The sequence below is a fragment of the Trachurus japonicus genome, chromosome 19 (genome assembly GCF_045865225.1).
Source record: "Trachurus japonicus isolate A0001 chromosome 19, Traja_1.0".
NCBI classification, from domain to species: domain Eukaryota; kingdom Metazoa; phylum Chordata; class Actinopteri; order Carangiformes; family Carangidae; genus Trachurus; species Trachurus japonicus.
Window position 1 is genome coordinate 16,682,834 of NC_140925.1, and position 15,035 is coordinate 16,697,868.

At 41.2% G+C, this 15,035-nt stretch overlaps 1 protein-coding gene across 11 annotated transcripts in view; it reads left to right on the forward strand.

Annotated features, from left to right (window-relative positions):
- The window catches only part of ryr2a (ryanodine receptor 2a (cardiac)), a 152,411-nt gene that overhangs the window by 62,686 nt on the left and 74,690 nt on the right, over positions 1 to 15,035 (forward strand). For 9 of the 11 annotated variants that reach the window (XM_085761346.1, XM_085761349.1, XM_085761350.1 and 6 more), the window contains exons 3-7: positions 413 to 517; positions 5,865 to 5,885; positions 12,170 to 12,244; positions 12,865 to 12,943; positions 14,283 to 14,395. In XM_085761346.1, the coding sequence (XP_085617472.1) occupies positions 413 to 517; positions 5,865 to 5,885; positions 12,170 to 12,244; positions 12,865 to 12,943; positions 14,283 to 14,395 (393 nt within the window). The remainder of the gene's footprint in view (positions 1 to 412; positions 518 to 5,864; positions 5,886 to 12,169; positions 12,245 to 12,864; positions 12,944 to 14,282; positions 14,396 to 15,035) is intronic. The other 2 variants (XM_085761351.1, XM_085761355.1) reach the window with 1 other exon arrangement.

The window sequence follows — 15,035 nt, forward strand, 5'->3', positions numbered from 1 at the left end:
GTAGTCGTGAAGCTACCGTTATTTCCCTTTCAACATTGTTAGCCAGAAAGCTAATTTTACAATCGTGGAAATCTGAAAGGTCTCCTACATTTGAAATGTGGTTGAGAGAGCTGGGAAATGTATTACATTTGGAGAAAATCGGGTACATTATGCCTGCTAAAGAGGAAATCCTTTTAAAAATCTGGCAACCTTTTCTCAATTTAATGTCTAAAAACTAAAATAGTGCTATTCTGTCACTGTGCCATTATCTTTGTCCTATGTCCTGTTTGTTGCATGTCAAAAAACCTGTACTGTTCTGTGTAGCACCACCAACTATTGTTACTATCTATTTATTTGTTATGGAAACAATAAAAATAAATACGCAAAAAAGCAATAATCATAAATCATCTAAGTTGTGTGCTTGTTTTTTCAGAATGTGCCTCCAGATCTGTCCATCTGCACCTTTGTATTGGAGCAGTCGCTGTCAGTACGAGCCCTGCAGGAGATGCTGGCCAACACGGAGGAGAAGGCTGAAGGGGTGAGTGTGAAAACAACACACACACACACACACACACATGCATACCCACATACATGGGCAGGGAGGGCAGATAAGTGGTGTAGAGTGGGTTGTGTGGTCAGATCAGGACACACAGGAGAAGGTGGTGGACACTGGACACATGTTGATGCACAGTTCAACAGAGCAGGAAGAGGAGCTGAGGAGCTGATTATACCAGAAAGCTGCTCTGATCCCTTTCCTGCAGCTGCTGACTGTAATCCGTCATCACTCCCAGCAGCAAGGCATCATACTCCTTTTTTTATATTTGAGAAAAGTGATTCAGTTTGGCATTAGGAACAAATCTGGATTGATCGTTGAAGCATTAGTTGTATTGGTTTTGTGTAATGAACTAGTATGCATTTGTATGTTGTTTACACAGCTTTTTCCTTATTTTCTGACTTAACCATATTTTATCTGCTTGTTTTATGTCTAACGAGTCCAGTGAGTGAACTCATTTTAGAAAATGTGCCTCTCAAATATGTTCTTTCCCTGATCAACTGCCACACTGATCAAACATATCTCCCATCGACTGCTGCTTAGAGTAACTAGAAACCAAACCACTGCCAAAACTGGACTGAATTTAGCAAAAGATGAAACATCAGACATGGAGTGGACACAGAGATGTAGCCTTTTTTTTGGAGTCAGTCAAAGACATGAAGAAGACCATTCAAACAATGTAGAGCAAAAATATCAAATCACCATAGATAATAAACTGACCTGCATTATTCTAATTTACATAAAGATAAAATGATTTGCTTTCTGTAGCCTGGGTAGAGTGATGGCCGTGGTCATTCAGGTTTATTGAAACCAACTCCCTTCTTGATTTGATAACTGAAAATGAAGATATTACTCCTTTACCAATCAGCATCCCCATCAGTGTCCACCGGCAGTCTATAACCCCCAGTTTGCTTTTCATGCAATGGCCGCAGGATAGTAAAATATAATTGAAACATTTAGTAGTAACAGAGTCCATTTGTATTCAGATATTACTGGGGCAGGATTGTAAAACATATTACAATTGCAAAATTAGAAAATATGAGCTTTAGTTATAGGTTACAAGCTGAGCAATGATAATGTGACAGTGAGGCCTGTTTCATAGCTTGACCTGTTGGTTCTCACTAACAGAGTAAATGGCGCTGTGAGGTAAATTTCAGCCACAGGATTGCTGAATTATGCAGATTCACTGTTGACCCTGGAATCTGGAACTCAGGCTTTTTCATTAAAATATTTGAATTGTTCAAGTGAGCAGCTAAAGAAAAGCCACAGAGAGCTGCACTGCAGATGGCAGATGTGATGGTGGAGGAGGAGGAGGTAATGATGGGATGTCATGTCAGGTTTCATCTGGACCCGCAGGTTTTTTTTAATGAAGTGAGGTCAGACTTATTAATTTCTCCTTTCTCACTTTCAGCAGGCGCGCACACACACACACAGTTTTGTGCAAGTTCAAATGTCCACCAAAGCATAAGCAATACTAATATACAGCACAGATACAGTACACACATTAAAACATTAAGTGTGTGCGTGTATAAAAGGGCCAGTTGTCATGATCTGCTTCCTCGTGTCCCTTCCTCGCTCGTCTCTACCTTTCACCATTTTCTCTCAGGCCAATTTTTTCTGCCCGATCCTGCCATCCTAATTCCACCCACCAGATGTCCCCAGACTCTCTGCCCCCATTTCCATTTGTGCACCTGTTCTTCTCCCCAGTCACCTGAGCTGTCCTCCCACCTCACACACCTGAAGCCAGTTATTTCACCCAAGACGCTTCTAATACCCAACATCTTCCGCAGTTCTTTGTCGGGCCGTTCGCTCATGTTTCTGCTCATAGGCCTTGTGTTTTCCTGGTGTTCTTGTTGGAAGCTCATCATCTTATCTGCATGTAAACCTTCAGTGCATCATCCAGTCTTTGAGTCTGTTGGGGTCATCTCTGCCTGGGCTGTTGTGACATCACTCTGTGTAGCCTTGCTGGGTAATGGACAGCGGGGAATCCTGCAGAAACAGTCAGTGTCTTCACCTGCCGCTGTGTAGCCATGGCTCAAGTCTTCAAGGGATAGTTCAACATTTTGGCAAATTGGCCCATTGCCATAATTCCTATAGTTTTAGGAGTAGGTTGGTTACCTTTAATTGTCGGTGCAAGCTATTTTTAGAACATCGGAGCCGAGCCGCGAGCTGCTCAGAGCTATGCTACGGAGGCTAATGGAATTTCTTGGTTTCCCTCATTAAATTCCTCATATACACAATCCAACAACTCCAAAACACTCTTGTGGACAAGTTGTGACCTGCACATTCACCACGCTATGAGATAATAACGGAACATCACGAGACAGAGTTGTTTTCGTGGTAAATTCATACAAAACCGCTGATGCGAGTTCACATAAGGGGCAGTTTCTCGGCAAGCAGTCTCTGCAGCAGCTCGCGGCTCTGCTCCGCCGTTCTAAAAATATCTCGCACCGACAATTAAAGGTAACAAACCTATTAAAACTATAGGAATTATGGCAATGTGCCAATTTGCTAAAATGTTGAACTATGCCTTTAAGCTATAGAGCTGGTAGTGGGTGGAGACTATAGCGTTAGCTTATGTCTTGTCCAACACATCTCAGGCTCCGCATGTTCATTTCTAATGCCAAGTGTCATACATGATGAAGTCCAGATGAGATTTAATACATGTGTATACTGTATTTGTCTCTACTGGCTACATCACACAAGTCTTTCTTGTTTTTTCTGAGCATCATGCAAAACAAGATGCCTTACTCCAGTCTAGATGGTGGTGGTGGTAACTGATAGGCAAACTGTTTAGAGGGAGTAAAGAGTGTGCACACTTCAGCAGTCCAGATAACCATTTAGCAACTATCAACAATCTAATAGAAAGACATTAAAAACTCAAATGGACCATGAGCAAAAAGTCTCTCATGCTGCTCTTTCACCCGTTTACTGTATGAGCTTTACCCACTGACTATTCAGTGAATACATTGATTAACATTTCACCAATACTGTCTTATAGTTACACTGAGAGAGGCAAACACTACAATCACAATCACATCTTAAGTCATCTTCTTGGATCTATTTGCATTTCACTCTTCATATTTTTAGCAGAAGGCCATGTGCAAAACCATGTTCCCAAAATGCAAAATATAGCTGACAAAAAAATCTGTCCTGTGGCCTGTTGGATCATGTTAGCTGGGGCTTCAAACTGTTTCCTTCTTTCGGACTAACAGTACCACATTGTAAGGGGCTGTGTGGTGTGGGCATGCTAAAGCTTTAAACAGAACATGTGATTTTTTTTTTTGTCAGGCTTTCTTTTAGGATCACATGCAACTATTTCACTAGTGATTGTAATATGGCCAAACAATGGATCATCTACCCGATCATTAGGCGCTACAGTTCTGCTCCATGTTATATGTTGAGGTATGAGGTGATGTAGAAAAAGATGCCGATGACATCTGAGCTGCCTGTTACAGAGGAAACATTATGCTACATCATTGACAGTATGTTGCCCTAAGGAACGTTTGATCAGTCAGACTTATGTCAGATGAGTTTGTGTGTACGGTGATGGATGTACAGCAGGTCCAGTGTGTGTTGATCTTAACATCACTCCTCATGTGTTTGGCTCAGCTGCTGGCTTAACACTAATTCTTGGTGGAAAAAACTCCCAAACTCCCAGTCAATCAGAGGACAGCAGACTTGAAGAACAGGCTGCTACACTGTGAATACTGTTAGTTTGGGGGATAAACACGGAGCTGCCATGTTAAGCCTTTGATGAGCTTTTTTCAAGAGGTTAATGGCGTTGAGCGCAAAGAAGGAGCACCACATTATTTAAACTTCATTAAAGGAGACACATTATGCCCCCTTTCCACAAATTAAAGTAGTTGCCAGGTGTCTTAAAGACCTGTCTGTGACATGCTGTGGTCAAAATTCCCCAAGGATCAAACTTCACAGCTCTTTTCATCCCCTCAAAACAGCCCTGTTCAGAGTTCAGAGCCTGTCCCTTTAAATGCAAATCAGCCACTGCTTGCCCCGCCCCACCCCTTCTACCGGTCCCAGGTAGGGGTGGTATTATGCAAATTTGAATCCTAGTTACATCACTGGAAGACAACTGAGGGAACAGCTCATAAAACCACCTGGATTTCAACCTACGGAGCCTGCACATTACAGATTTCTTTATTCAGTTCTCACATTTTGGGGGCCGGAAGGCAAGACAAACACCCAAATATGTGTTAAAGAGCCTTCAAAAAGTGATATTTTCATAATGTCCGCTTTATAACATTGTGGCATCTGCACAGGGATGGCTCATTGAAAAGTGTGTGTGATACTGTTCTGGACTGATAGAGGTGGTTTCAGCTTGGATGGAAGATAGCGATAGCAATAGGTAGAAAAACAACCATATACTTTGGTCTTTGTATGTATTTGCTGCCACTAGGAAAATGTACATGTAGTTAACAAATTAAACAAAAAAAAACCTTGGTATTTCAGCTTCAGACAATACCACAAGCTACCACACATACACTGCCATATTTTATCACATGTGTTTTTTTGTTTTATTTTAATGAACAATTTCATTTCTGAAATGAAATCAATTTCTTGTTGGCATATAGCCTTGAATCTCAACCTGGAGGGTAGCTGTCCACCTGGTTAGCAGCATTATACATTATGCTATTATTATCAAAGAAACAGTTTATTTGCTTTCTTCCTGAGATTCAAATGATCAGTCTAGGGTTGTGTCCAAGATCACTCACTCATTCACTACTGCCCACTCACTATCCTCTTAGTCCCATGCAGAGGATGTGTGCACATCAGCAAAATGAAAAATACACACACTACTTGGTCATTTTTCTGCACTGCTTTTCTGTTTCCATGCATGATGGTATATGTTGCCCGATTAGCAATCATGGGTTGTACACATGCATTGTGGGATTCTGCTAGACAGGGTATTATAATTCCCACTGTGCATTCAGATGGCACTACAGGGAGTAGTGAGTGAAATCGGACACAGCCCATGTCTGCACCCTTAGCATACTAAGAGTGCTGGAACCAGAACCAGATGTTGGCTAGCAATTTTTTTTTTTTTTCATTTTGAACAGTCAGGCGAGCTGCTTCTAATGCTAAGCTAAATTGATTACATCCATACCTGACACACAGACATGAGAGTGGGATCTTCCATCTCATCTCAGTGTGAAGGTAAATAAGAATATCACACAACCAAATATGCACACATTAAGCTGTCATAAACTCCTTATCCAACAGCCTCATCTGTTGGATAGATGTGTTTTTATGTGTCATTTGTAAAATGACTACGACAACTTACTTTCTTCCCCTCTCTCTCATTTCCACACAGCATGTAGATGTGGAAATATGGGTAGGTGTGCCTCCACTCGCTGTCTGTGTTTCGTCATGGGTGTTATCGTCCTAATGTTGGTCATCACGGTCACTTGTCATGAGCATTAACAGTACGAGCACCGGCAGAGCTGCCATACACATTTGTTGTCCTGTTATCTATTGAGTGATTGAGTGTCATCTTGGAAATATTGGAGATCATATGACCTTATTATGTGGAACACCTTGGTGCTGATATAGGGTCAGGCACTCTGTAACAGAGCGTTGCCAAAAACAGAGTTGCTCTCCTGAGGAGGTTCTGTTTCAGAGAGCCAGACAGAACCAGAGCAGCTACTGGGAATTGTGCCATCAGCCAAACAGCTCGACCTCCTCCCTCATCAACAAACTCCAGCTGCATGATTCAGCAGAGGACAGTACAGTACAAACAGTACAACAACATGAAAACACAACAAAGCAGAGAGAATCCCCTTGGATTGAGATGCATTGTCTGCTGTTGACAGTGCTGCTCTGACATTTACATTTATCCTCGAACCAAAACTATTCACACACATCAGTTCAAAGTGATGAAGCCTTTTAGACAAATTGTCAAGTTCTTAAATGAAACTCCTTTATTTAGACTCACCCTGGTCCAAGCATGCAGCAGCTCCTGCTGAATACACTATGGACAGCTCACCTGTGGGTCTATGATACTCTTTGCTATTAAAATTCTTACCCCGACTAAAGTCTCAAGTTTCACTATGGCAGTGTCCATACTGTATGAGTGTGAGGGGATGGATGGATGGATGGATGGATGGATGGATGGATAGATAGATAGATAGATAGATAGATAGATAGATAGATAGATAGATAGATAGATAGATAGATAGATAGATAGATAGATAGATAGATAGATAGATAGATAGATAGATAGATAGATAGATAGATAGATAGATAGATCTTAGAACCTCCAACTTTCATTCTTGATTAATGAAAACATTCTTGGCAAATGCTTTCGCTTTGTCCGTGTTGCGCCGGTCCAAGAATTTCACCATGCGTGCAGAGGCTCATGGGAAATGTAGGGTGAAAACACTTCGCTTTCCGAAAGTCCTCGTAGTCCCTTTAAAACATGATTAAAAACCACACCGTACTACTGTACATAGGCCTGAGTACAGCAGCAACATCATGGTGTCCCTGTTCACGATATAAACCGTTAGTCCAACTCAGTCGACATATTACTCCTGGATTCTGCGATGCATTAAAAGCCCTTGGCGTTGCACACTGTCTGCATTATGTTTGTTTACACTGAGGCCTGCATCCCCTCTCTGGAGTCAGGGGTTCATGAAGGCCTCACCATTACCTCATCACAACAAACCTCATATGAAGTCTCGCTGTGGTTTCTATCCAGGGCAACTTGGCCTCATTAATGAAGGTGAAAATCCGTCTCGCTTCAATAAACCACTTCTTATACACACGCTCCTTGTTGACGAGAACCATGAGAGCTGGCAACAATTAAATGACTCTGTATTGCTCAGCTATGCCACACCCCCGGGCTTTGGACCACACATGAAAAACTGGATTTGGCAAAGGTGGTCTTGTTCCATTACTACAAAGTCCTTAGCTTAGCTTCTCTTGCGCCACTCAAACCTGGATTGTCTGTTTTTCAGCCTGGGTATTGCACTCTACTCCTCCCTTTTTATTTGACACTCATATAAATCACCAAATGAGCATCCGTCCACCTGCCACCTGAGTGAGGAAGTGGACAAGGGCAGGCTGCTGCACTTTATGAATGCTGTTAGTTTTGGGGATAAACAAGGAGCTGCCATGTTGAGCCTTTGATGAGCTTTTTTCAAGAGGTTAATGGTTTTGAGGATGCAAAGAAGGAGCACCACATCACTTAAACTTCCTCCATTAAAACGGCGTATCACTTTACTAAAAAGTGTGTTTGATATCAGTCTGGACTGATAGTGGTGGTTTCAATGTGGATGGAGGGGATCGCATGCATACAGCATAGTACACTATGGACTTGACATTTTAACCACATGCACAGATGAATTAAGCCTTACTCTATTGATGAAACCCTCATCCATGCATTTGTCCCACCTCATCGGAATTACTGTAATTGGAGTAATAAATCTTCTCCCAGGGCTCTCACACAGCACATGAATCCCATGCAACAGCCTCTCTACTGGCTCTAAAGGTTTGTGTGATATTTAAAGGAGACATATTCTGCCCCTTTTCCACAAATTAAAATAGTTCCCAGGTGTCTTAAAGACATGTGACTTGCTGTGTTCAAAATACCCCAAGGATTAAACATCACGGCTCTCTTTTTATCCGCTCAAAACAGCCCTGTTCAGAACGGCTGGTTTCAGAGCCTGTCACTGCTCGCCCCGCCCCACCCCACCCCTTCTACTGGTCCCAGGTAGGGGTGGTATTATGCAAATGTTAAAGCTAGTTACATCATTGTTAGACAACCGAGGGAACAGCTCATAAAACCATGTGGATTTCAATCTAGGGAGCCTGCACATTACAGATTTTGTTTTGTCACATTTTGGAGGCCGGAAGGCAAGACAAACACCCAAATACTTAAAGAGCCTTCAAAAAGTGTTATTTCCATAATATGTCCCTTTTAAAATTTCCTCCCCATCTACACCCCTGGCTGCACCAATAAGGAGTGCAGGTCCTTTTCTGCTCTGTTTTCCTGGCCTTCTGTATTGATATTATCAAAATACAGCATATAGCTGCTTCTGTCATTTCCACAACCAATGATGAGTACAACTAGTTGAGTGGTGTCAGGAATGATGATCTGGAGAAGGTGGAGTGGGTGGCAGCTCTGCAGCATCTCCATTTCACAGTGTCCATGTTCAGTTTATTGATGAAAGTTTCCCACAGAGCTGGAAATTTAGTGTCAGAAGATTTTATTAGAACAATGCTTTAAAATGTCATTGTAAAGGGACTGCGCTCATAAATCACTGCTCTTAAAGAGCACTCAGAGCAAATTTTACCACAAGCCACACTAACCTATTTACCCACAACCTTCTAGATCCACTTTTTGTCTGCCACACCTACACTCAAACACCATTGTCGCACTGGGGGCAATTTGTGGTTCATTATCTTTCCCAGGGACTGGAGAAGCCAGGGCTCACCATTCAATCAGTGGACACGACCAGTTCAACCTCTTGAGCCCCAGCAGCCCCATCTTTTCATCATCAGTTAATCTGGTTGAGATGGAGAGAAATAAGAACATTCAGGGTTGATATCAGGGACAGATGAGTCAGACAACCTGCCACCAGATGCATCCTGGCAATATTACTGTGCTGGTCCCACAACTGACCAGGGTCAGGCCCAACCTGTGGACATTCTTGACTGAAACTATGTATGTGTAATAAACATGTGCATTCTTTTAATCAGAAAAATATGTGTGTATGCATGGTTTGATGGTCTGATTGTGAAAATATACTTAAGTAGCCACAATGTAAACACAATTTAAGACCCTGTTTTACTCTTTATTAAATCAATTGGGACTAGAGATAACCAACCAAATTGGGTTAATAAATATAATAGTATCAAAACTATAAAATTCCTCACAAAAAATTGTATTCAACATACATGAAAAAGGGGGGAATCATGACAGTTTTTTTTTCATCATTAACGTATATTACATTTATACAGTGAGTGTTTTTTGGATGCTGTGTAATGGACATGCATGAGGCGTCAGTCAATAGTTGAGAGTCGAGATAGCTGCTGAACTTTTTGGTTACTTTTCTCTAGTTAGTAACTTATGAATCAGATGTGCAGCAGCAGAGAGAAGAACTGCAGAGGTGACCTCATCTCCATAACAAACAGACCAGGGGATTATAGGCCGTAGAAACACTCATTAAGTTTTCAAATCAGGGACTTGCTGACACTCTTCTGTGAGCACAGGACGGGACATCTCCAGGGGGTTGGAGCTGAGTTGCCAAACATTTTCTTGGCTTTTTTTTCTCTGATAACCTAAGGTCCAGATATTCATTTTCTTCTGGTAAAAATACAGAATGTATAATGTCTATCTGTCCTAAAACTAGAGAAAAGTCCATTTTGAGCTTCAGGGGAGACACTAGGTGAATAGGGTAAACATTTGAACTAACACATATCACCATGAAACTTCCCAAGTTTATCACTTACATTAAGACATTTTTTTTTGTATTACAAGTTTTGTCAAACTTAGATTTGTGGATGAGGCAAATCTAGTTAAATATGCGCTAATTTGCATATTTCCAGAACAGAAATCTGAACAATGAATAAAGCCACTTTCAAAATTCTTGTTTTATTTTTTTTAACATTCAGAAGTTTTTTACAGAGGGGATTTTGGATATCTCTTTTTTATCACTCTGAGGTGAGAAAATACTGTCACCAGCCCTAAAAGAATCAAATTTCTCCATGTTTTTAGGGATAAAATGTTTTATAAATCAGGAGAAATCTACTGACGAGAGAGACGAACTGAAGTAAAATAACGACCTTAATGTGGATTTTCTACCATTTCTTTCCACTATTCAGAAAGAAGACATGTAAGGAAGCAAAATAGCCCAAAATCATCACTGACAGGCGCCCAAATTACCTGCACTGTTACCATGATTAAACTCATTTCTGTAATTTGAGGTTTGCTGGAAACATTCAAGTCTGTGTATGAATCTATTTGTTTTTAAACGTTGGCGCAATCATCATAACTTTAAACGATGCTGAAGGAAACACTGTGTGCACAAACAATTGTTCCTTATTTCCCTTATGCCTTATTTATAATCTGTGTTACCAGCAATACAATGGCAATCAAAGTGAGCTCTGTAAAGTTGTATTTTATTTTATTTCAAATTACATGTCTGCTTATTTTGTATTTTACCTGTATAGCAATTGCTGTTGCTCTGGAAAGTGTGTGTGCATGGTGAATGCATGTGGTGGTGTACACATTCCCAACGTGGTTCTAAATGCCAATGTATGTTTGTGAGTTTCCTTGACTGCTGCAGCTTAATGTTAATCAACTTGTGGAAAAAAATGAATGATCATTCATTTTATAATAATGATAATAATAACACAGTGAGAATTAAATCTGTGAAAGGGCCATGAAATCCCTCACCAATTTCCTGTACTGTGGGTAAGAGCCTCTGTACAGGTGCACACATTTTCTCTGTGTTTGTTTGAGGCCATGTGCATGTTTCTAGCCCTGTTTTGTGCACATCCTGTACAGTTGTCCTGCAGGAGGCCCCAGGTCTGTTGCATGTCACTGTTGTCTTGATGTGAAAAGGACGATTGTACTGTATTTGGCTGAATGTTCAAAGTGTGGTAACAAGAGAAAACATTTTTTTTCTTTGGTAACATCCTGCAGATAAAGTTCCTATTGCATCTCAGTGAATGATGACAGTAACTCAGTTCACCTGACCCGACAACAACTGCTACAGTGTCACGTCCTTATTTTTGAGCGGGAGGAATGAAGGATTCAGACTTGTCTTTTACTTTTTTATGGGTCACAACAACTATTAATCCCAGGGCCTTGGGCCCTTGCATGTTCTCGTTCCCTCTGCGTCGGTTCCCTCCAATTCTCCTCCTCCCACGGTCGAAATACGTGAACCTTTTAGGTGAATTGGTGACTCTAAAGTGTCCATAGGTGTGAATCAGTGTGACAGCTTGCTTGTCCCCACGTGTCAGTCCTGCGATAGACTTGCGACCTGTCCAGGGGGTACCTCACCCTCGCCCAATGTCCATCCGCTCCAGGACCCCAAAAGGATGAGCAGTTTGGATAATGAAGGAATGGGTTGAGCTTCATGGGTTTCATTGATATGATACACATGCAAAAAAATGGGTGTTGGGTGGGAGCTTGTTTGTATTTCTACTTTGTCTCCCATTTCTGCTGTTGACTTTATAAATTTCCACTAAACCACACTAGACTTTGTAGTGAACCTAATAAACAAATCTATTCACATAACATACAACATGGAACACAGTTTGCCATTACCGTAGCAGCAGCTAGTTTAATCTTCCTCATAGAGCACCTTTGTAAATACCATGATTAAGTTATGGATGCACTGGTTATGTGAGTGGAATCAACAACAGTACAGTTTAACTTTCATACTATGAAATGATGAAATACAGAAATAATGGTGTGGTGTTTGTAGAATATTGCGCACAGCTGGTCACTCCCCCTCTCTTCCTGTCTGCATCTGTGTTTGTTGGTATTTCTGTCTCTGGTGTTTATTGAAATCTCTGTTTTGCTGTTTCTCTCTTGTCTTTCCGTCTCAGCTATTTCCTGTCTCTTGTAACTTTTTCTTCCTGTCGTCACCTTCTCTCTCTCTCTTTCAGACGGCCCAGGGCGGCGGACATCGCACCTTACTGTACGGACACGCTGTCCTGCTGCGACACTCCTACAGTGGAATGGTTAGTGAACATAAAAACACACGGTAAACATAGTCAGTGATTAGCCATAAACAGGTGGCTGGTTTTATTGTATTATTGTGGTTTTATTCTGAATCGTCATGAATTTAATTTGTAACTTTGTAGTTGTAATTGTTTTCCACGGCTTCATGGTTTGACTCAAGTCAGAGGATATACAAATGAGTCACAACATTAAGTTTGATCTGTGTATGTAGTATATAGAGTATGTCCCATCTTAGGAATACATGCCATTAGCAATCAGTAATGGCCAGATTAGTTGGAGCCAATTAAAACATTATGTATGCAAAACACTGTGTTCCTAATAGAGTCAATAAAGTAATTGGGATGATCCAAATCCAAACAAGGAATAGGTAAAATATTATCTTCAATACCCCAAAACAGATCTGAGGCACCTAGAACAGTTCATCTCTGTGTAGGTGATCTACAGTCTGTGCATCAGAGGACATGGGACAACCTATATACAGAATGTTAAACATATTGCACTCAGTTTGAGAGCCTGAGTCAGAATGAATCTTGCCTATGTTTGATGCACTGAAATTGAAAAATGATCCAGTTGATCTGAGAGATAAACTGAATTTGATTCATTGTGATTCTCTGTTTAGTACCTATGCTGTCTGTCAACCTCCCGCTCATCCACAGACAAACTGGCTTTTGATGTGGGACTGCAGGAAGATACCACAGGTAGGAGGGAAACTGGTTGTTGTACCTGTGTGGATAGACACAGACACAGATTCTGAATTATGTTGTCGACATTAACCCTTGAGAACTTAGTCACTGCCATGCATACATTTCAAAATGGATGAATCAGTATTTTTTCTTACCAGAAATACGTCAATGCAGAATGACGTATTTCTGGATTAACGAATCCAGAAATGCAGGAAGACCGAAAAACACAGGAATAAATGCAACAGTAGGAAAAATGAATATATGAGCCACATTTGGTGAAGAAGAGTGAGCTGAATGTCATGGTTTACTTTATTTTATTGATATTTAATGCAAATTCCTGTGAGTGCATTTTGATTAAATGATGGATAAGCCCCTTTTGGGAAGTGCATGAGGTGCTGGCCAGTGTACACATCTAATGACTTACAGAGCTGCGATAAGATCAAGATTAGACTACTGCTGTTTATGTTATGGAACAGCAGCCAAATCAGCTCTCAAGAGATTGGATGTAGTGCAAGCAAAGGCTCTGAGATTATGTTGTGGGGCCTTGCATACCCACTCCAGTTCCAACTATACTTGCAGAAACGGAAGACACTCTGCTGGGAATTCGGCAAACAAAACTGGCAACACAGTTCAACAAAGAGGGTCAAATTTAAGGTGTCAAGATGAATAAAAAGATGAAAAGGCTGGAGCAGGAAGAGGCAGAGAAGGCATCTAGAATTCATTGACTGGTTGTAACACCGTGGATTTTCAGTCTCTGAGAAAACAGTAAGGCATGAAAAGAAGTCTAAGTGCAGATTAGATTAAGTACAAAGAGCGTAATCATTTAGAAACATACTTATCTGATCTTAAACAACCAAATGAAGCTCACTCTTAATACAACCCTATATGGAGTTAACCTGGTTCCATTAGCTCTTTGTTTCATAAGCTCTGTCCTGGTGCAGTTTGAACTCATATCAGTGTTATAGTATCTCCATGTCCCTCCAGGGATAAAGCTGTGGGGCTGATTTCACTCTTATTCTGTCAAGTTACAGTCTGGCTCTTGACCTGCTGCTTCTCCACTGTGGTTTTCACTTTTCAACAAAGTCGTAACAGTACACCACTGCAGCGTAGACAGTTTCCTCTGTTCTCGTTCTTGACCTGCTTCTGTAAAGATGATGCAAATTACAGTACAAGCAGAACAGCTGCAGAATCTAGGCTGCCAAGCTGGTACTAGGTAGTACCACAGGAGTTAATGTTTCTGTACGAGTCGGTGAGTCATGCACACATTTCTGCTCTATTTTCTGAGCTGTGTGTTTGTGTGTGTTTCTGTGCTTGTGTGTGTATTTTCCCTGTGTGTGTGTGTGTGTGTGTGTAGGCGAGGCTTGCTGGTGGACCATCCATCCAGCATCCAAGCAGCGTTCAGAGGGAGAGAAGGTTAGAGTGGGAGATGATCTCATCCTGGTCAGCGTCTCCTCTGAAAGATATCTGGTCAGTAGCTGTGTGTGGGAACAAAGTATGAGGGCCGGGGGGGGGGGGGGGGGGGGTTGTTTATCCGCTTGTTTTGCTTCACCTTTTCATTCCATCCTTCATAGTAAAATGAACAAATGTGGACAACATGTTGTAAAACAGCAAAAGGCAAGCAACCATGCACTGTATACACATAGAAGCTAGTGGGATACTCACTTAATGTCAATCAGCATTATATGGCACATTAGGGACCTTCTCTGAAGTTATATGTTTAAATTAACCTTTTAAATTTGACACTCTGTGGCATTGTAACTCATCACTATTTCAGTAAAAAAAAAAGGTGGATGCTGGCTTAACAGCTCCTTTGAAGACAGGGACCCCAATCAGACAGAAGGCTAGAAAGTTAAAATCCCAACTGAGTTGGCTGAGCATCAATTAGAACAGTAGAAATGCTAACCAGTAGACTGAGGAGGGTGAGTTCCCATTTCATGGGCTGGAGGACGGACAGAGGATTATAATAGGATGAACAATTAGCAGAATGAAAAACAGCAGAAGGATAGTCTCATATGTGACGGTCCTGATGATGGCATTTAGATTGATGATCTAAAATAGTAAAATGTCAGCCATATTTGCGACAGCCATGTGATCCTAACCTAAATGT